At 40.5% G+C, this 23,527-nt stretch overlaps 1 protein-coding gene across 1 annotated transcript; it reads right to left on the bottom strand.

The window, feature by feature from the left end:
* Positions 1–242: 242 nt before the first annotated feature.
* On the bottom strand, positions 243–22,865 carry tecta (tectorin alpha). Its single transcript, XM_073839971.1, has 25 exons — positions 22,802–22,865; positions 22,310–22,449; positions 21,925–22,212; positions 21,684–21,821; positions 21,353–21,518; positions 21,048–21,280; positions 20,059–20,238; positions 19,318–19,888; positions 18,531–19,144; positions 16,315–16,885; positions 15,573–16,222; positions 14,833–14,937; positions 14,169–14,709; positions 13,387–13,586; positions 12,191–12,571; positions 11,122–11,408; positions 10,741–11,021; positions 10,284–10,394; positions 8,928–9,130; positions 6,262–6,425; positions 5,740–5,988; positions 5,437–5,599; positions 5,144–5,228; positions 4,814–4,933; positions 243–1,360 (listed from the first exon to the last, which is right to left on the bottom strand). The coding sequence occupies exons 1-25, from the start codon at positions 22,863–22,865 to the stop codon at positions 1,257–1,259; spliced, it is 6,609 nt and encodes a 2,202-aa protein (XP_073696072.1). The 3' UTR covers positions 243–1,256.
* Positions 22,866–23,527: the final 662 nt, after the last annotated feature.

The following is a 23,527-nucleotide window of genomic DNA, read 5'->3' on the forward strand; positions in this document are numbered from 1 at the left end:
GCTCGGATATTTGCGCTTTTCTCAAGTCGGGATTTAAGGAACCGCCTCCCAAGCGGTCGCCATAGCAACGCGGATAGTTCTCGCTCGCATGCGCGCGCTCTCTATCTTTGGCTTGCTGCAGAAGCCATGACTAATGCACTATGAATAGAAGCAGAATCAATGTGAATTGCTCACTTTATTCTCAAATAAATCATATCGGATTAAAAACAAACAAACAAACAAACAACCCCTAGAATAAGAAAACGTTGCAGTAAGTATGGACACCAAGGGTTTGGTCACCAATCAGCTGACTACATACGTTACCACGATGCTATGGCAGCCCCAAACCTACAGGAAATGCAGTATAGTTGTGTGCTGTCATGAGCAAAGTGGTTAGAAACAGTTCTTGAATCTTTCCTTAATATCATCATCATAAACAACATCATCAAGTATGGGTGTTGCCAGACTAAATGGAGTTGATGACTAAAAATTCACTTTATGTCAGTGATTCATACAGTACATTGAGTATTTTATAGTACAGGGAAAAAATTTCACATCCATCAAACATGGCCTACTATATACAGCTTAAATAAGTGATGCATTAAAAGTTGACTAGTCAAGAACATTTGTGTTGTGTACTGAACACTATTCACTTATTTGTATTCACAGGAATACAAAGAAATACAAATGTTGATTGGCATTTTGATCTCAGGAATACTTTAGTATGGCAATAAAAGGGGTTTAAATAAGAAACAAAATGGCATATTGAGAATTAGAGCAGGAGAGGGTATGAAATTCATCAAATCAACTAAATACAAAACATAACTGGTGTTGAGAATTATCATCCATTCTTGCAACACATGCTCTCGCATTCAGGAAAATTCATTATCTAATAAGTAATGCTTGCTAATCTGTCATTAGTGGCTGTGAAATATTCAGCAGTTGTCTTTCTAATACTACATTTCAAAGTGACAGTTTGCATTTTTGGTGTTCTGGCGTTTGTGCCAAAGAAAAAATGTGAGATTTTTCATCAGGGTCAGGTTATGATATTGGACTGAGGCACGTTGTTTAGGTCTGAGATGTCCATCTGGTGAAGGATCACTTGGTTGCATTTGATCACAGTTTTCAGTTCGATGAAGGGAACTGCTCAGAGGTGGTCCTCACTGCGGGACAGCTGATGCATCACATGCATATCACCCTCACTGGCTCCGTTTTGCTTTTCTTTTCTCCTTTTGTCTGTATACGCTTCTCTCTCCCTTGACCTTGCTTGGTGGGTGTTAAGAGAAGAAAACTGAGGTGTGTGTTTGCAGTAAGATGTTGACGCTTGCAACGACAGCTGCCAGGAGAAGCAGGGGTTGAAGGTCAGTACTCATACTGGTGACTGTAAAGAGAGAGAAAAAGAGGAGAGGTTCATGAGAACGGAGGGTCAACGAGTTTACAGTTTGAGTTGTAACAAGATGTGGTAGTGAAGTCATGAAGAATGCACAAGACTCACTTTGGTTTAGAGTTACAGAGAAACCGGACGTCAATGGATAATGCCGCTGACATTTAATATGCAGAGCATATATTTGTGTGAGTGTAGTGTACAAGGGTGCGTGATGACGGAATTGACATTTATTATAAATGGAAAACGTGAAAACAAATCTATAAATGGACATGCGGGAGTATAATGACAAACCTCTGGTACAGAAACATGAATAAACAATCAGAAGTTGGTTCTGATTCTGAGCAGGTCTACTAGTCTAAGTACGTCAAGTTACATATTTTCAATCATTTTAGTTTTTATATATGAAATGTTTTTTATTATTGTGTTCCATATAGTGGACTTCAATGGGAGCCAATGGTTTAAAGGTCCAAATTTCAATGCAGCTTCAAAGGATCTACACAATCCCAGACGAGGAATATGGGTCTTATCTAGCGAAACTATCATTTATGTACTTCCTAACTTGCACTAGCTCTGTGATGCGTGTCTATGACTTCATGTATAACGTTATCATGTTGGAAAGGTTATGTGTGGTTAATCTTCATCCATGTACTCCGACATTATTGCTATACCTTTTTTTGTAAAGGGTGTTTGACGTTGTTTGCATATTCGCTTTGTAAACACTGGGTCTGTATTTCTGTCTACATCCCGCATGACCTTCCCAACATGATTATGTAATGAGAGAGAGCGAGCTAATGTAAGAGAAGCATTTGTGGTTAAAAAGTATAAAAGTATTTTTTTACAAAATGACAGATTGTTTCGCTAAGTAAGACCCTTATTTCTCGGCTGGGATCGTGTAGAGCCCTTTGAAGCTGAATTGAGACCTTCAAACTGTCGGCTCCCACTAAAGTCCATTTTATGGAGTAAAATCCTGGAATGTTTTCCTCAAAAACTTCCATTTCTTTTCAATTGAAGAAGGAAAGACATGAGCATCTTGCATGATATGGGGGTAAATTATTAGGAAATATTTATTCTGGAAGTGAACCAATCCTTTAATAGAGTACAGCAGGGATGATGTATTTCTGAAGGCTAAAACCTGGAATTTTAGTACTTCTGGTTTCACCATCCTAAATTCAAATAGTTTTTTAAACATTTTTTTTTACTTAACTCTACATCATAAAATTCATGAGTAACACCCACATGTGATTTTTTAAAGGTTTTTCTTGTCTTGAAAAGGGCAGTTGCTAACAAGTTGCTAAATGGGATTACAGAGGTTATTAGAGACCTTAAATGTCATCACGCAGAACAGGTGAACCTATTTACTCACTAGTTCGCTTTCACAGCCTTGTTGTGTTTGTACTTACAGTGCATTCAGAAAGCATTCAGGCCCCCTTTACTTGTTTCAGTTTTGTTATGTTGCAGCCTGATATTACAATTGTTTAAATTCATTTTTTTCTCATTAATCTACACTCCATACCTCATGACAAAGTGAAAACAAACTTTTACAAATGTCTGTAAATTTATTAAAAAGAAAAAAAAATGAATATCACATTTACTTAAGTATTCAGACCTTTGGCAACAACACTTGAAATTTAGCTCAAGTATCTCCAGTTTTTCTTGATCATTGTTGAGATGTTTCTACACCTTGATTGGACCACCTGTGGTAAATTAAATTGATTGTACATGATTTGGAAATACACACACCTCTCTATAAACACCTTACAGCTGACAATGCATATCAGAGCAAAAACCAATCCATGAGGTCAAAAGAACTGCCTGCAAAGCTCAGAGAGGGGACTGTATCGAGGCACAGCTCTGGGGAAGGCTACCAAAAAATCAGCTTTACTGAAGGTTCCCAAGAGCACAGTGGCTTCCATAATTCTCAAAAGGAAGAAGTTTGGCACAATTAGGACTCTTCCAAGAGCTGGTCACCCAGCCAAACTGAGCAATTGATGAAGAGGGGCTTTGTCTAGACTGCTGATTAAGAAGCTAATGGTCACTCTAGTTGAGCTCTATGATCATATATGCAGATGGGAGAAACCTACAGAAGGACAACATTACTGCAACACTCCACCAATCTGGGCTTTATGGCGGTGTGGCCAGACTCAATCCTCTCCTCAGTGAAGAAGACACTTAAAAACACACTTGGAATTTGCAAAGGACCTCAGACTCTGAGAAACAAGATTCTCTGGTCTGATGAACCTCAATTCTAAGCATCATGTTTGAAGGAAACCAGGAACTGCTCATCACCTGCAGAGTACCATCACAAAAGTAAAGTGTGCTGCTGGTAGAAGCCTCATGCTGAAGGGCTGTTGTTCAGCGGCAGGGACTGCGGGACTCCTCAGAGTAGAAGACAAGCTCAATGCACCAAAATATTGAGATAACCTAGTCCAGAGCATTCAGAACCTCAGACTGGGCAGAAGGTTCACCTTCCAACTTGACAATAACCCTAAGCACATAGCCAAGGCAATAAAGGAGTGGCTTAGGGACAACTCCGTGAATGTCCTAGAGTGGCCCAGCCAGAGCCCTGACTTGAACCTTATCGAACATCTCTGGGAGACCTGAAAATTGCTGTCCATTGACTGAGCTTGAGAGTATTTGCAAAGAAGAATGGCAGAAAATCCCCCAATCTAGGTGTGCAAAGCTTGTTGCGTCATGCCCAAAAAGACTTGAGACTGTAATTGCTACCAAAGGTGTTTCAACTTTACTTAGAAAAGGATCTGAATACTTATGTAAATGTGATATTTCAGTTTTTTGTTTTTAATTAATTTACAGACATTTCTACAATTCTGTTTTCAGTTTGTCATTATGAGGTACGGAGTGTAGATTAATTTAAAAAAAATGAATTTAAACAATTGTAGTATCAAGCTGCAACATAACAAAATTGAAAAAAGCGAAGCAGATATAAAGACTGAATATAACATTTGTAACATTAGCGACTGAAGGCATGCAATGTAACATGTAACAGAAGTCATGTAACAGTGTAGTTTATTTCTAACCTCTTTAGCTTCTTACTGTTGGAGACTGAATTTAGGCTACGTGAAGATTATCACAATGAACAAAATGTGTCACAGAGCTGCTTTTTTCTGCAATAATCCAAAAGTCAATTAAAAAATCCTGTTGGGTTATGGTCAGGGGAACCAGTCTAATGCTAACTTTCGGGTTGGCCTACAAAAACTGCAAATGCGTTATGATTTCTATGGAACTATTTTCTTTAGCAGAGCGAAATACAAAATGTAACTGCCAATATTGTGTCTACAATGTAGTTAATTTAACTATTGCATAAGTGTTGCATACTAGTGTGTTCTAAAAGTGCTAATAATTAGTATTACAGCACTGGAATGTTATACTGCTTGTCGCCTACCTATTAAAAATTTTAAAACATCACGTGTGTGTGTATTCCCATTTTACCTCGGCAGCTCTTCCCATCTCTTTGCAGCATTCCTGTCACACAGCTGCACACAGCGCCTGTTACTTGACTAGTGCAGATCTGCTCACAGCCACCATTATTCTCTTCACACCAGTCTGAATCTAAAACATAGATAGACACACACACACACACACACACACACATACACTATTATAGTTGTAATCACCTTGCTAATATGCACATACACAAAACATCCAATTATACACCCACATCCTATTGCCTCCACTATTAAACTACACACATATTCCTCACACACACAAACACATGCTCAGGACATGCATTCATGCACAAATTTGAAATATACTCTGCACCTCTTCTTCTAATTGGTCCCACTGACAGGATCTGTTCTTTATGCTGACTGTAATCGGTATAACTTCGTTTGTTATGAGGGCAATTCTGTAAAAGCAAAAAATCAATTCTGAGCCCAAATAAGCAGTTCTCCAAGATAATTCACTAAACATTTAGACTAAATCACATTTGTAATTGTCAGTCCAACCTATGTTTTGGTGGCAAATCATATACCAATACGCTTTTTTCTATTGTTTTAAATGGCAAAAATACAAAAAATAAGTATTTTTCAATGTGTGTGTGTAGAGGCTCTCACCACTTTGCAGGCGTTGGTCTCTGAGTCACAAAGAGTGACGTCACAGTGCAAATGCACCTCATCGTAATCACCAATGAACTTAAAAACAGTGACGTGGAAGCGGCAGGTGAGGGACACGCCATTCTCAGCCATGCCTATAGTGTTATCCTTGATGTTAGGACACCTGGAATTACAGTAATGCTATGTGAAAGCTGTAAACTCATTGGTATGTATTTGGGTGTATAGTCCTCTTCTAAACTCGCAGTATATGTTAAATATGCATTGAAATATGTATATGGCTGGTTTCATAAGCTATTTGCTCACCCTCTCTCTATGATAATGTAACGAAGGCGATCGCTGCTGTAACGAGATGGTGTAGCCCAGCACATGTTAACAATGAGAATAAGCTGTTTATCATCTGCTCCTTCCACAAACACCCCCACAAACAGAACATCCCTGGTGCTCAGCACCACTTCTCCCTCGCGGTATGGATGCCGGTACGAGGCGTTCTTATAAAGGGCCATTTTTGTGATGAAGTTGCCCTCTTGGGTCGGCAGTGTGAGATTTATTACACTGTGGACAGCAGAAGAAAGAGAGAGGGAGTTATTATCTTTATCATTTGTCAGATATCTGGTGCATCCAACTGTACAGTGTGCATGCTATAGGATACTATGTTATCTGCTGTGTTTGTTATTTATTATAATTAAAGTGATGCATGATACAGAGTTGAAATACCATGGTATATTCTAATTATTTATATGGTACTTTAAGTTTAAAGAATATCATGGTATTACCAAGGTAATACAGTAGGAGTTTTTTGTGAGGGGTGAATGTCTGACAGCTGACCTGAGCATTGGCTTCAATACTGTCTCCAGGGAGATCTTGATGTCCAGTTCATAAGCACAAGAAAACTCCACGTTGATGGTCTTATCACGTGTCACCACATTCCCTGTGTTGTTCACGCTCTCGATCCACACCGTGTTCTTGTACATAATGTGTGTTCCATTCGACTGGACTCACAAACACACACACACACAAAAACACACATAAAGTTACTGTGAATTTAATTACCTTTCAACAGAGAAAAACATATTCAGCCAAGCAGACAGCACATTAAGTACGCATACAATGTAAATTATGAACAGCAAAAACATAATGAGAAGAATATCTTCTGCTGTAAATCTGTAAGTCATGAATAGAGCAAAAGCTCTTTCTTGAAAACAAGTTTGAAAAGCTGTTTCAACATTTACCAATCTGAGTAATTTACAACTAAATCAGCAAACATTTAATACTCTTATATAGTGGACCATTGAGCAGCAATGAGACTATTTTGTCCTTAAACTGTGGAATATTTATCAAAGCATAAAACTTAATGGCGTAGTTCACTTTCAGAACAGAAATGTACAGATAATGTACTCACCCCCTTGTCATCCAAGATGTTTGTGTCTTTCTTTCTTCAGTCGTAAGGAAATTATGATTTTTGAGGAAAACATTTCAGGATTTCTCTCCATATAATGGACTTCTATTGTGCCCCCAAGTTTGAACTTCCAAAATGCAGTTTCAAATGGCTCTAAACGATCACAGCCGAGGAAAGAAGGGTCTTATCTAGCAAAACAATCGGTTATTTTCTAAAAAAAAAATAATAATAAATACAATTTATATACTTTTTAACCTCAAATGCTCGTCTTGTCTAGCTCTGTGTGTACTCTGTGTAGAGATTAAAAAGTATATAAATTGTAAATGTTTTTAGAAAATAACCAAGCGTTTCGCTAGATAAGACCCTTCTTCCTCAGCTTGGATCATTTAGAGCCCTTTGAAGCTGCATTTAAACTGCATTTTGGAAGTTCAAACTTCTATGGGGCACCATAGAAGTCCATTATATGGAGAGAAATCCTGAAATGTTTTCCTCAAAAAACATAATTTCTTTACGACTGAAGAAAGAAAGACATGAACATCTTGGATGACAAGGGGGTGAGTACATTATCTGTAAATTTTTGTTTTGAAAGTGAACTACTCCTTTAAGCTTATTAGTATTTGAATTATGGTTGGTTTAATGATTAAAAAACATATTTTGAAGAACGTAAGGTTAAATAGCTTTTTGGGAAGCACGTTATTTTTCAACGCGGAAGTAAGCCTATGGACGAGACATCCGGTTCATTAGACGCTATAACGAGAAGAATAACAACGTGCAGTAAACCGTAAAACTGTTTGCACTACAAACCAGTGTGTTCATAATTAGGATAATACATGAAAATAATATGGTAAGACACACCAATTTGCAATATCAAGGAGCAAAATGAGCTGTTTTGTACAGTTAAAATTAGCTGGATGTGGATGAGACCGAAAGCCATATTTACAAATGGCTGCACCGACTTGGGAAAAATAAGGTGGATAGAAAGACAATAACTTTGTAATGTTGATGAAACTGCTCAAACTAATGATTTAATGATCAAACAACCATACTGTATACGCAGCAAATATTAGGTTCCGTCCACTATAGAGTGTTTTCACGACACATCATCAATCGGTCATATTAGCACTGAACGTAAACAAAGCCACTGAACCCGAACAAAACTTGCATATTTTGCTGATTACTGCTGCTGAAAATTGTGAGTTATTGTTATGTTTTGGGCTGTACTAATCGGTCAGACCGGGAAAAACATTTGGACTACTAAAGACTACCAAAAGTTATAACAAATCAAGGAGAAGAGTGCAAAAAACTGTCTGAGGAACAAAAGCTGTTTGTGTTTGGCCAAACTGAACCAGGATTTCCAGAATCTTGATAACATTCTTGTTTGTTCTTATTATTTCCAGTCAGGTAGGTGAAATATTAAGTAAATATATTAATTAATACTGCTTGTATTTATCTTTACCACCTATTAACTTTTTTCAAATGTTGCACCCTTTCCTGCTTACTAAGTCCTTCTCTATATGATTTAGCAGCTTCTACATGGTTTAGACAACATAAATTACAACAACTTATTCAGTACCCGTGCAATCAATGCTGCTGTTTACATCCGAGTATCTTCAATATGGCCACACATGTGGGTAACTGACCAAACCGTGACGTAAATGCAAACCTTCTATACTGGACTATACTGTTAAATGCAAACCCTCAAACTTGGACTAAACCTGAACTTCTTTGCTTGCACTGGTGAAAAAAAAACAGCTAAAACCAGCCTAGGCTGGTTGACTGGTTTTAGCCGGTCAACCAGCTTGGTTTTAGCTGTGTCATAGCTGGTCAGCAGGCTGGTTTTAGAGGGGTTTTGGCCACTTTTCCAGCTACTTTCAGCTTAAACCAGCTAATACCAGCCAACCAGCCTAGGCTGGTTTTAGCTGTTTTTTTCAGCAGGGTGTATTCACACATGAACATGGATGTGAATGGAACAGTACATTTTCTGTCTAGGACTAGTACTTTACACTCTCTCTAAAGAGGCAGAGCTCATACTGTCTTAACTGAGACAGTCTGGTCTTGAACATTCGTTAATGAGGGAAAGGAGGGATTTGTTCACCTGTACAATAGAGCCACAATGTCCCTTGGTATTGTTGATATGGAAGGAGATGAAATCCTCTCCTTCGATACCAGCGCAGTGCTGATCGTTAATTCGTACGTCCTCCCTCTCAAAGCCCAACTGGAACAGACGGCACTTAGAGATAGAAACCTCCATCTGAGCGTGTTTACAGGTCACCTCTGCCTGGATGATGTCATCCTCACCTACACCACAAGAACAAGACGTTCTGTATTGTCTTTTCTCAGTATTTCATACTAATTCATATTGTAACCTTTTAATTTCGCAATTAACCTGCTACTATAACTCTGGTATTAAGACTTGTATGGCTTAATGTAACATAAATGATGACTCTCACTAAAATAAAATACTGATACGAGGCCACATTGTGTGGGTTTTGGTTGTAATTTTCAGTCAAAGGGCAACAAGAGAAGCAATGTAAGTCTTTACTGCTTTTCCTAGCGGTAACAAGAGGATAAAAGAATGGGAAGATGCCTGTGGATGAATAAAACTTCCTAAAGACATGCGTCTTTGTTCTCCCATGGCTACTAAAAGAGCTTACAAACAGTAGAGACAAGAAATTCTAGATGCGATCCTGGCAGGATGTAAACATGCCAACGTTTGTCATGACGCTGCAGCCACTGAAGGACTTTCTCAGCACAGATTTCACTCGATATCTTGAGTGCTTAGACGCCTTCTGGAGAAAAACGATGGTATGGCATTTGGTTTAAGCCTGTGCTTTTATACATCACCATTTCTAAACTCTTTCAGTAGCTGTGGTCATCATATCAGTATTTTATTTTGTGTATTAAGAGTTATGTTGTGGTAAAAATAGCAACAGGAGTGCAACCATTTCATGTCATAATGGCGCCCCCATAGTCCAAAATATGTATAAAATGATCTCGATTTTTTAAATGAAGTAAATATTTAATGGGTTTTCTACTACATATCACTAAGAGACATAATTTATGTTATATTAAACCATACAAGTCTTAATACCGCGTGTTTTCTTGGTTTAATACTTAGGGTGGCCTAATTCTGATGATACACTGGGCTACGTTTTGAGCAATTTTATCGGGCAACTTTTTTTGAGCAATGTTGCTTGGGCAATTTCTCATTAAAAATGGGTAACACATTTCTATCTGGAAAATTTAGATCTGTTGTGGGTTCTGTATCACACCTGGCTGCCCGTTTACGGCAACATTTGCCAAAGTTGCCCGGCAACATTGCTCAAAAAGTTGCCCAGTGTATCATCAGCATAAGGGGTTAAGTATGAGCAATAATGATAATAACAACTTCAAAGAGACCCTGCAAAGGAAGTATATTTATTTCTGTTACAGTATGGCTTGTTTTACTCACTAATCTCAGTGCTGGGTAGCTCAGGGCAGCCACACAGATCTCCTCCATTCTCCTGCTCACATGTGTTGTTAGAGCAGATCTCTCCTGCACAGGGGTCATAGATCCATTCTGCTAAAGACAGGTCCAGTTACAAAGTTAGCACAGAAAGTTTCTAATAAGATATCTCAGTTTTGTCAAAATTGTGAAAATGACTTGTAATTGTCTTGGAAGCATGAACAAATAAATAAAAAATGTATCTATTACATCACAGTTTCAATAGTGTTACACAACAGTTGTACAATTCTTGGTTATTAGTGTAAATAAAATAAAAAAAAACGAATTAGTTGCAAATGGTGAATGAAAAAATGAAAAATATACATTTATTTTCCAAATACATATAAAATTCACTTCTAAGCTGCACTGCCTTTCAATTTCTATATTTCTTCATCTTATCCTGTAGGTGGCAGCGTCCCCTTACAGCAGTTCTCCTGGGCGATCCACTTGGTGGTAAGCGTGCCGAAAGAGCGGCAGGCCTCAGCGTAGGCTGCCATGGAGCCGCACACCTGGGCCTTCCGGTGGTTGTAGCAGCCGTCCATGTAGCAGGACTGGTAGAAGGGGTGAGGGTCCAGCAGGCCGTGGCAGGGCTGGAAGAAACCTTTCAAATCTGTGAGCTTCAGACAGTTGTCTTCTCCCTGGAGCTCTGATACTGCTGTATTATCACAGGATTGAGCCAGGGCCACATACTGGGTCTCATCACAACTGGAGGCAAGAGTCAGGCAATGGAGGATAGAAAATGAGTGCCAATGAAATAAGGACAGGGTAAAACTAATGAGATAAGGTGCACTATTATCTTGCTAACCTGTTCTGCATGCCATTGGTTTTCCAGCTCTGAGCGAGCTCCAGTGCACTGACGGCAGGTTTTCCACGAGAGGTGATATAATCGTCAGTGGGGTCTCCGTTGAAGTTCCCACACAGTCCGCACACCTTGTTCTGCAGCCGTGGGCCCATTGTAATGCTGAGGGTGTTGAATCTGTTATAACGCACCTGGATGTCCTGGGGAGTGTCGATCACCAGGAATCCCTCGGATGTGGATACGCGTGTCATTAGACCTGTGACAAAAGGTACGGACACGGGCGTACCATTTACCTGAGGTAAAAGAGGAAAACACTTAGCATTTAGCTAGGAGACATTTAAGGTCTTAATCATTATATAATAATTTCATAGTCACAAGCAATCTCTAAATCCATCATCTAAAGCAAGGTTGCTCAACTCTGGCTCCAAGATTCACTTTTCTGTCGAGTGTGGCACCAACCCTGATCAAACTCAACTGCTTATCATATTTTAGTAAGATAGTTGACCCAAAATGAAAATTCTGTCATTAATTACTCACCCTCATGTTGTTCCAAGTTTTTCCGAGGTTGTAAGACCTTCATTCATCTTCAGAACAAAAATGTACGTATTTTTGATAAAATCTAAGTGCTTTCTGACACTTTGTCCGTTGACAAATGGTTAAATTAAGTCTTTTTTTGTTTTGTTTTGTTTGCACACAAGAAGTATTCTTGTAGCTTCTAAAAATTATGGTTGAACCACTGATGGTCACATGGACTATTTTAACAGTGTCCTTACTACCTTTCTGGGCCTTGAACATGTCAGAATGTCTCGGATTTCATCAAAATATCTTAATTTATGAAGATGTCTTACAGGTTTGGAATGACATTAGGGTGAGTAGTTAATGACAGAATTTTCATTTTTGGGTGAACTAACCCTTTAAGGTTGGAACTCAACTCAGGACAGTGGACCTCGACAGCTTGAGAAATTGAGAAACTCTGATCTAAATTTTTATTTTGAAATACCAGTTTCTTATATTCTCCTAGGAAATTCAAGACCACTTCATCTGAGTGATGTCCTGTCCCATATGGTGTTCCTACCTTGACTGTGTTTCCAGAGATGAGAATGTTCTCCTCGTTGATGTAGAGGTAAGCATGGGAGATGGTGGTTAGGTTGGGTGTACTCCACTTGTCAAAATTGGCAATGAGTTGAAAAGATAACTCGGGCAGCTTGTGACAGATTGTTGAAAGAACAAAGGAGCATGAGGCAGGTAAACGAAGAGAGGCGCCATCAAAAGTACGGAAGACGCCACCGCCTGATGCCACACAGTGCTGGTTACGTCGGGCAAAGCATCCTCGAACACCATGACGTAGAACGCATTCCTCCTCTGCTTTACATCGTCGTGGGTCACACTGAATCAGATTCCGTCCGATACACTGACAGCGTTTAGTGCAGTCACTGTTCCAGAACAACTGTTTAGGCTGAAGGACAATTTAATTGTTAAATACAAATAGAAATGAAAAAATGCAACAAGACAAAATACAGTTGAAGTCAAAAGTTTAAATAAACCTTGAAGAATCTGCAAATTATTAATTATTTTACCAAATTAAGAGAGATGCATGTTATACAAAATGCATGTTTTTTTTTATTTAGTACTGACCTGAATAAGATCAATAACATAAAAGTTTTCACATATAGTCCACAAGAGAAAATGATTTTGAGATCGATCTTTTCACATTGAGGACAATTGAGGGACTCATATGCTACTATTACAGAAGGTTCAAACGCTTGATGCTTCAGAAGGAAAACCGATGCATTAAGAGCTGGGGGTGTAAACTTTTGAACAGATTAAAGATGTCTGTGTTTTTCTTATTTTGCCTAAATATCATGTTTGTTTTTCATTTAGTACTGCCCTTCAGAAGCTACAGAAGATACTTACATGTTTCCTCGAAGACAAAAAAAAGTTACATTTACCCTGATCTTCAAATTCAATAGGTTTAACCCCCGGCTCTTACTGCACCTACTTCTGTAATAGTTGCATACGAGTCCCTCAGTTGTCCTCAGTGTGAAAAGATGGATCTCAAAATCATAATTGATCATTAAACAAAAACACCGCTGCGGATCATTAATTTTCTCTTGTGGACTATATGTAAATGTCTTTTATGTGCAATATCTTATTCAGGTCAGTACTAAATAAAACATAACATGCATTTTGTATGATCCCTCTTATTTTGGTGAAATAATTTACATGTTGCAGATTCTGATCTTTGTTTAGTTTTGTGACTTGCTGTCTTACCTCATAGTATTTACCATCCGTGTAGCATCCACAGTTCTGATTAAGAATACAGCTTTTGCCGTTAAGCACATAGCCTTGGTCACACTGGCACCCTTCAACGCAGTACTGGTTACAGTCTCTCTGTCCACGTGCAGGGGCACATTGCGGCTGGCACACCATCATACAGCTGGAATAGTGGCTGTTCACAGGGCACGACAGGACTGGGCAAACACAGAGAGCATTGGACGGGTGAGTTTCTCCAGAAGGAAAGGGAAGGATGTATTGTATTTCACTGTAAAGGGCTTATATAAATGTGTGGCATTCACGGGGCTTTGACTGTGATAAAGTGTCTTGTAGTTTTTATGTTGGCAAAACAAGACATTTGTAAATTGAGCCATGGTTTGTGGTTAGCCAGCGTAACACCAAGCATTAAGAGGTTTCAGAATAGTGTTTTCATGTTAGCCCTAGAAGTGCAAACAATATTTGCATCTAAATGCATAAAATGCCAATATTTTATAAATCTTTAATTTTAGACCTTTCATTTCCGAAAAAAAAGGCATTTTACTGATCCAAGTCAAAAAATCCTTCCCTGAAGCATCTATGACATTCTAGTTTTTTCAACACGCTTCTCATTTTCAACAGTTAGCGGAAACTAGAGATTACAATTTTCAAAAATGGATATTTTTCTTACACAAACGCATTGAAGAATGGATGTATGGATGTTTTTGGGCTTTTTAATATATCTCAGATTGTATTTGTGTTAAAGAAGAAAGTAAATAAACATAAATGAAAATATTTCTCACCACAGGGTGTGGAACTTCTCCAACCAATGACAGACACTCCTTGTGTCTGACAGGTACTGGCATAAATCTGTAGCCAATTACAGATGGTCTCTCTCGCACCTTGATCCACACATGTATCCTGCAGACAGCTCTGGTAGAAGTATGCTGGCCCCACCTTGCTGTGACAGCGTGCAAACACACCTCCGCGGTCAATTATAAGTCCACATAATCTCACTGCCTCAGGTTCGACATACACATACAACCCTTCAGCAAGGTGGAAACGGTTTCCTGGGTTACCGTTATCTATGTCAATGTTACCAACAGCATCTGTTACTTGGGCGGGGACATCAGCAGCTAGGCCCCTCTCAGCCAGTCCACATCGGGGACAAGAGTCCCCGCAACCCACTTGGCAGAAGGTGTCACGTTCTGCCCATGCCATTCCCCATTCTGTAACACTTAGAGTGGGACCAGTAATAGGCATTCCTTGGCAGAGCCCACAGGTGGCGTTAAAGAGACTGCGAGGAAGAGTCAGAAGTAGTAGAGTATTCCAGTCAAAAGCCACCTGTGGAGACATTAACTGTGCATTAGTTTACACAGTGGATAGTGTTGAAAACCGAGGTTGCAAAACTGTGTACAGTGTTTGACAGCAAAAAGTTTGCAATATGTATTTTGATTTGTACTCCACCTTCAAACCAAAGTCTGTCTCCACAAGTAACCGCAGACCAAGGGTGTAGATGTTAACTTTCCCTGGACCAAGTTTTATTGGAAGATACAGGCGCTCTTTATTTACCTAAAAAAGATAAAGAAATACTGTAAAACATTGACATACCCAACATAGTTCAAAAGCCAGTTTAACGATGATTCGCTCTGTCTCTCATTTTCTAACTTAGTTTTTTTCTCCCCTCAATCTTTATTTGATCTAAAGTTCCTCAGATCTTCCAATGGCGTTGTGAACTCATTCCAGACGTCACTCAGTTGTAAGCTTCCCTCTGTGTCTGCTCCAGTATGCTAACAGATGCTGGCTGAAATATTATACCCCTCACCTGAAAAATTTACTCCTTTGTTGAGCTCTTCTGTCTGGTTGATTAAAATAACTTTGTGTCATAAAAATGAGGAGTTTGACCTTCAAAAGGTGGTGTTCTAGAATTACAGATGAATTCTTGTGATTGTAAAATGTCTGCCACTCATGCAAATGGCCAAAAAGTGCATCAGTAGCTGTCTGTTTGAGGTGCAGGTGTAGAATTTTGTACTGATCCAAATCAGCTTTGGCTGCTGGATCACATCTGTATGCACAAATATGAACATGCTATTTGTGTCACTCAAATTGATGTAAGTTTTATGCAAATTACTATTCATGGACATAAGACTGAATTCATAAGATTCATATTATTCATAATCTCAAAATACATCGCAGGACAGTCTTACCATAACTGTGTGTTTGAAACTTCGTGACACCTCAATTTCATATCCATAGACCTCCAAAACAAATCCCCGCACCCAAATAGCCTGGCCTGTGTCTCTCTCTTCACTCCGAGCAGAAAACCGAAACCTAGGCAGTCCTCCCAGATCTGTCTCTGCACTGTCCAGTCCACCAAGGCCATCCTCATCCCCTTCTCCACACTCAGTGGTGGCCAGACGAAGAGTACAGCTGCTCTGGAGGTCAAATGGTACACCTCCAAATGGCAAAAAGTGGCCATAACCAGCGACAACACACATGGCCTCTGTCCTTGGCTGACAGAAAAACAGGCCTTCACTTTCCTGGCAGTACTCCTCTGGGTGACAGGGTGAGAAGGTGCAGTAGACGATGTTGTCTGTGCCGTTACAGTAGCAGCGCTCCTGGCACTCCCAGTCAGTCCAGAATGTCTCATTGGTGGCTAGCTGGCGGCCCAGATAGAAGCAGCCGCAGTCGCTACGTGCCACACAAATGCCATCGCGCAGGGCAAAGCCTTCTTCACACTGGCAGCCCTCTGAGCAGGGTAGAGGGCATGGCTCCTCGGGCTCATCTAGGTTAGAGCAAGTAAGAGGGCATGCAGATGTGCACTCATCGAAATGACTGTTTTCCGGGCAGGGTAGAGCTAAAGAAGGATACAAAAATTAAATGTAATTAAAAAAATTATGTGACAGAGATACGGTAAAATGGTAAAAGAGAAACAATCAAGACTCTTACGGCAGTTGGTAGCACTTCTCCAGGCTCCCAGGTTGATCTGAGCATCCTGGCAAGCCGAAGCATATGCCTGTAGGGAGTTACACAGCGCAGAACGGTTTCCCTCCCGGACACACATGTTGTAGAGGCAGTTCCTGAAGAAAGGAGAGGGATTAACAGTTGCGTGGCAAGCCAGGAACGAGCTGTTTCCAAGGTCATTGATGTTTCCACACAGCCAAGGGCTCTGGTACAGTCTTAAATCTGTACACATACGATACAAGTCCTCGCAGTCGCCATTGCATGTCAGATCATCCGCAATGGCTCTCCAGCCCTCAATAAACTGGTCAGTTGTATCGGCCTGCCTTCCGCTAGGTAGACGGAGGTCATCGATTGGATCTCCATTAAAGAAACCACAGAGACCACAGGTGGTGTTGTAAAAGAGAGTGGAGAGAGTGATGTTTAGCAAGCCCTGACGTGAGTATCGGGTGCGGACTAAACCACTCCACTCGATCACCGTGGTATTACCAGAAGACCGGTATACGATTAAAGGCTCCACTGGATGGACGTAAGGAAGAATTGCTGCTTCACCGTTGACCTGGGTGGAGAGGAAAGTTACGACATTATTAGGATGTCATACAATCAAATAACTTGGTCTGAACAATATGTGAGAATATACAGTGCCTTGTGAAAGTATTCATACCCTTTCATTTTTGTTCACATTTATATTGCTGCCTTATGTTAAACTGCTTTAAATTACTGTTTTTCTACATCTACACTCTTTGCAAGTTTATTAAAACTTAAATGATTCCATTGACAGTTAACAGTTGAAATTTAGCTCAGCAGCTTTCACATTGCTTGTCCATGTTACTACACTTCAAGTGAAGTTAACTTATGTAATGGAATGGGTATGATTTGGAAAGGCACACACGTCTTAATAAAAGGTCTAACAGCTGAAAATGCATTTCAATGCAAAAACAATGCCCTGTGGTTAAAAAAAACTGCCTGTAGGCCTCAGAGACAGGATTGCATCAAGCCACACATTTGAGGAAGAGAAAAAATTGTGCTGCACTGAAGGTTCACAAAAGCAGGTAGTCTCCGCTACACTTATTGAAAGAATTTTGAAACAACCACGACTCTTCCTAGAGCTGGCCTCCTGGCAATTAATAGAGAAGGACTTTGGCTAGAGTGGTGACCAAGAACCTGATGGTCACTTTTAGTTGAGCTCCATGATCATATATGCAAATAGGAGAAACTTACAGAAGGACAAACATCACTGCAACATTTCACCCGGGCTTTATGGTGGTATGGCAAGACTTAATCCTCTCTTTAGTGAAGACACATGAAAAAAAATTTGCGAAAAAGCACCTAAAGCACCCTCAGACTGTGAGAAATAAGATTCTGTGGTCTGATTTACCTAAATTCCAATCATCGTGTTTGAAGGAAACCAGGCACTGCTCATCACCTGCAGAGTACCATCCCAAAGGTAAAGTGTGCTGGCAGAAGCCTCATGCTGTGGGGCTGTTTTACAGTGGCAGGGACTGAGGGACTCGTCAGAGTAGAAGAAAAGCTCAGTGCACCAAAATATTGAGAATTCAATCCAGAGCATTCAGAACCTCAGAGTGGCCAGAAGGTTCACCTTCCAACAAACCTAAGCACACAGCAAGAGTGGCTTATAAGACAACTTTGTGAATGTCCTTGAGTGGTCCAGCCAGAGCCTGGGCTTGAACCCAATCAAACATTTCTGGAGAAACCTGAAAATGTCTGCCAGACTCCATCCAAGCTGACAGAGCTTGAGTTGAGACATGAAAAGGTGAGGAGAAGAATGGCAGATAATTGGCACATGTTAATGTGCAAAGCTTGTGGCATCTTGCTCTAAAAGACTCAAGGCTGTGAAGGTGCTTCAACTAAGTACTGAGTAAAGGGTATGATTACGTATGCCATGTATTTATTTTCCTTTTTTATTATTTTTAATAAATTCATTAAGATGTGACTGTTCTGTTTTTGCTTTGTCATTATGGTGCATGGAGTGTAGATTGATGTGGAAAAATTATTTAAAACAGTTTAACATAAGGCAGCAACATAAAACGCGAAAAAAATGAAGGAGTATGAATACTTTTGCGAAAGCACCGTACTGAGGAACATTCAAAGCTACTGTACAAGTAATGATATTGCTATACTGACTTGGGAACTGGCAGTTTTTTTTTTTTTGCAAATTAGAGAATATAAAAATCACCACAAACCTTGATCAAGTCCAAATCCGAGCCACCTATCTGTGCTTCCAGATGTCCCACCCTAACCACCACTGGTCGTAGCCATGTAGGACCCTTATTCACCAGCTTCCTGCCAATCTTCACTTCCACTGATGTAACATTTGCAGGCAAGCGTCCCAAAGTCTTCACGAGGTAGAATGAGCTCTCATCGGGAAACGGTATTGTGGACCCATCAAACGTAGCCAGGATTTGAGACTGAGACAGCGAACAGACTGCTTCGCGACGAGGGTAACATCCCAACAAGCCAACTTCTGCCACACACACCTCGCCTTCACCACAAGAGTCATTGAAGCATGTTACTTCCCCTGCTGGGCCACACACACAACGCTGGGAGCATTCTTCACCCACCTCACCCCCTTCCCCTGCCCAGAACGTCTCGTTTAGGGCATAGTACAGGCCGTCACGCTCACATCCACACTCAGAGAGACGGACGCAGTGACTACCACTCAGAACATAGCCTTGGTCACACTGGCAGCCCTCAGTGCATGGATGGGTACAGTAGAGGTAAGATGTCAGGTCGGAGCAGGAGGCAGGACACGCACTTGTGCAGACTTGGTAGTGGCTGTTCTCAGGGCATGTCAACGCTAAGAGCCAATGGCACATGAAAAAATGCAAGGTCAGTGGCAAAGAGAACACAGAACATTGAAAAAAGGATTATTTGATGTACTGCATACTTTATTATCTTAAATAACTTTCTACGATCTCTGGACTTTGTCGATGTAGAATTAACCTTAAGGTCACACCTGATATCACTCACCACAGAACGAGCGTGATCTCCATGGTCGTATAGTGACTCCCAAGGCCTGACATGCAAGTGCATATGCCTGTATAGCCTGGCACAAGGTGGTGATGTTATCTCGATTGCTGCACATATCATAAACACAGCTGTACACAAAAGCTGTGGGGTCTACCACAGCTCTGCAGTCTCTGAAAGGCCCATCAGTCTTATTGATCAGCCCGCAGTAGTCTGGGCGAAAGTAAAATGCTTCAGCTGCCGGTTCACACATGCTACAGTTCTGGGCACAGCCATCTGTACAACGAAAATCTGTGTCCTCAGCTCGCCAGCTACCACCCAGTTCCACTACGCTCTCTGCCAAAGAGCCATCTGGCAACACAGGGTCATCGGCGGGGTCATCGTTGTAGTTACCACATAGACCGCAAGTGTTGTTGAAATAAGAGCTGGGGAGGGAGATGGAGGCGTAGTGCAATCCGTCATAGGTCACCAAAAGACCAAAGTCTGTTTCCAAAGCGGCACCAACGCCAGATTGGTATACCTTGACTGCGCCGAGTTGAAGTTGAACAGGGAGAGTCTTTATCAGGCCATCCACCTGTAACAACAGAAACACAAAGTGAAAGACATTGAGAAAGGTTGTATTGCTTTTGTCCTGCGGGAACAATTTAATCTACTAAACTGCTATTCATACTGATTGCACAGTTGGTCAATTTAGTAGGAGTAACCGTTTCAAATTTAAAGGACTGAAACATGAAGAAAGCTGACCCGCACAGTTCCCAAAGTCCCTTTGGGTAGTGTGACACGGTGGTTGTAGACCTCTACTGTCACATCTCGTAGCCAGGACACAGTGGTAACACCACGGTTCTCATTCTTGGCCTCCACACTGAAGAAGGGCAAACCAGGCATTTCCCAGCATGGACGAGCCAACAGGTATGAGCAAGTACCCTGGACGGAAGATCAAGGAAATCACACAGTTTTAGCCTACAGTTCTATACAAGGCAAAAAAAAAACAAAAAAACCCCCACAAGTGATCAGCATAATATTCAGCTTTTTGATAGGATAAACTTACAGTTGAGCTTAAAAGTTTACGCACACATTGCAGAATCTGCAAAATGTTCATTATTTTATCAAAACAAGAGGGATCATTCAAAATGCATATTTTTTCCACAGCTGTTTTTTTTTTTCAGTGATTGTTGTTCATGAGTGCCTTGTTTGTTCTAAACAGTTAAACTGACAGCTGAGGGACTCATATGCAACTACAGAAGGTTTAAATACTCACTGATTTTGCTTCATAACAAAAAACGATGCATTAAGAGCCAGGGGTGTAAACTTTTAAACAGAATGAGACTGAACAGAATTTTTCTTATTTTGCCTAAGTATATATATATTTTCCATTTAGTACTGCCCTTCAGAAGCCACCGAAGATATTTAAATGTTTCCCAAAAGACAAAATAAGTTAAATTTACCCTGATCTTCAAATTCAAAAAGTTTTTACCCCCTGGCTCTTAATGCATTGTTTTTCCTGCTGAGGCATCAGTGAGCGTTTGAACCTTCTGTAATAGTTGCATATGAGTCCCTTTGTTGTCCTCAGTGTGAAAAGATGGATCTCAAAATCATACAGTCATTTCTTGAGAGGGTTCAAATACACAAAAATGCTGATAAACCAAAGAATTAGTGGGAACCTTAAAATAGTGCTCCCTTTAAAATATTCTCTGACCATTTTTATGGATATGGATTTTAACCCTATACTGCACCTGGAAATGATATAGAAATCCATCGAAAGTGTGGTAATGGGGGTCTCCAAACACCACGCAAGTGCTGGTACGGGTAGGCTGGCAGTAGTAAGCCCCCTCCACTTGTTCGCAGGTCTCTAACTGACCACATGGAGTTTCTTGACAGATGACCTCATTATCCAGATCAAGACACCTACATCGCTGAGTGCATTGGTCTGATAACCAGAAAACCTCCCCACGCCGGTAAAACCGCCCTGAAAAAAAAGATTGTTGAATAATGTTGATTAAAAAGTGTACATGGCAAACAAACAAGCTTTTTGTTGTACCAGTGTAGCTGCAGCCATTTGCTGGGTCTATCTGGTCGGCATCAATGCGGAAAAACCACCGTCCAGGTACGTTAACATTAGTGGTCTGTTCTATGTTGACCACTTCATTTGAGCGTGATCCGGGAAGGTTGAAGAAATGGCTGACATCACCACCATTGAAACCTGCCTAGAGAGAGCAATCATAGCAAAGAACGATAAAAAGATCAAAGAGATTGTGAAAAAATTTTCCCAGGGAACCTGATGCAGAAAACCAGAAGAACATGATGTAGTCCATAATACACAGCAAGATCTGTAATAGGTGTTATATCACAGATGAGATTTTCAAGATTACCTGTGCTGTGGTTCCTCCCAGGCCTGTAAGAGGGTCTCCTCCACTAGCCGTGCCTGTGCTCCAGCTGATCTCTCCATAGTTAAACATAGAAAAATAAGCTTGTCCATCAGAGATCAAAACTGCCTGAAATGTATTTACCTTAAAAGAAAAAAAGATGATTATTATGGTGATCACACAGTATGTGCTTCTCATTAGCGCAGTTTTGATATTAGTCATGCAAATAAAACTCTTTTTGCCTCACCGGTGTTGTCTGGCTGCCTCCATAAAATGTGACCTGATTCCAGGTAGCAATGAAGACCCAGGTGGCAGTGAAGGACACCATATTCTTGAAATACTTTTTGACATCTTGACTGGCCCTCTCCAGGATCTCAGGATCTGATGTCTCACGGTAGTACACATCCCCACGGATACCATTATGCACGTCAGCCCATAAAGGGGCAATGAAGGAACGGCTGTCACTGAGGGGAAAAGCCTCTGGAGTGAATTGACTCACCTGAATGTTGAAGGAGATCACTCCATTGTTGTTGACCTATTGGGATATACAAGATGGTGTGCTGTTACACAGCTCATGGCTGAGATTTTGGGAGATTTTTCTCACAGTTCTCGTCCATATTTTGAACACTTACATAAAGGGACCTATAAGGCACATTGAAGAATATGAAAGGAATTAGTAGTGGAATCTCTGGAGAACTGCCATCATCCATCTTAGGGGTTTCTAAATCCCTGTGAGCTGGTCCAAAGGGGTAGAGGGTATCCTGAGAAAAAGCTAAGCAGAGGAAAAAGAAAAGTTTACCCAAAAAAAAAAAAAAATTGTTTCTAAAATAAAAAGGCATTGATCAGTTGAGTGTTTGATCATGTTAATGTTCAATTGTTCAATATGTTGTATGCTTATTGAAATCTGAAAAAACTAAGTCATTTACACAAAACTAAGTCATTTACACAGACTTGTGTTTTTTGGTTCCTAAAACAAAAAGACTCAATTACTCATTGATTGACTCTTTATTCAATGCCTTGGCTCTTTTTGTCTATCAATCACAGTTACATCTAATGCTCATGAGGAGCTATGCAGGCAGGAGAGGATTTATAGGCAGTACTGAGAGGATGTGGATATCACTTACCTCCTCTAGAAGCAAGGGTGCTGAAGAGCTGGAGAAGAGAGACTAAAGTGCCTGTTCTGACCATCCTAAACACCTGAGAAACATTGAAATATTCATCACAAAACATAAGCAATGTTCTAGTGCCACCAGCCTTCCAAACATCAGTTATTTTACGATTTAAAAAAATATTAGTAATATAGTATGAGAAACCTATTTAGAGAAATAAACAACTAGGCCAAGACACATTTGTCTTCAATCTTCCCTGGTTTAAAGAGCAGTCTCCCAGGTCTCCCATGGGGGCATCCTGCCCCTTTCTCCTTCTCCATGGTGGGCCTGTTCGCCCTGAGCTGAAAAGGTTCTATTATGTGATGGGGAACAATGTGTTGGGATCACATTCTGCAGCACTACTGTGTGAGTGGGCTATGGTGATGCAGTTCCAGGCCTGCACAGTGCCAATGAGCCTGCGGCTGGGAGAGCTTGCCTTGCTCCTCTCCATCGTCTGAAGAGTCCATTACCAAGTGTTTATGTGCTATGACTTGTTGGCATCAGAGAAAGGGCTGTGAACAGTGAGGCTAATGGGTTTAATTTAGCAGGCTTGACTTGCCGGGGTCTTTGCTGCAACCCTGAGGGGCTGAAGTTTGGGTTTCACTCCCTTTAGATTCACCAAGCCTTAGTGTGCCAAAATAAATGGACAACCTCTCAAATATCAGGTGATGGAAATGGTAAGAATATAAAATAATTTTGATG

Source organism: Garra rufa, chromosome 5 (genome assembly GCF_049309525.1).
Source record: "Garra rufa chromosome 5, GarRuf1.0, whole genome shotgun sequence".
NCBI classification, from domain to species: Eukaryota; Metazoa; Chordata; class Actinopteri; order Cypriniformes; family Cyprinidae; genus Garra; species Garra rufa.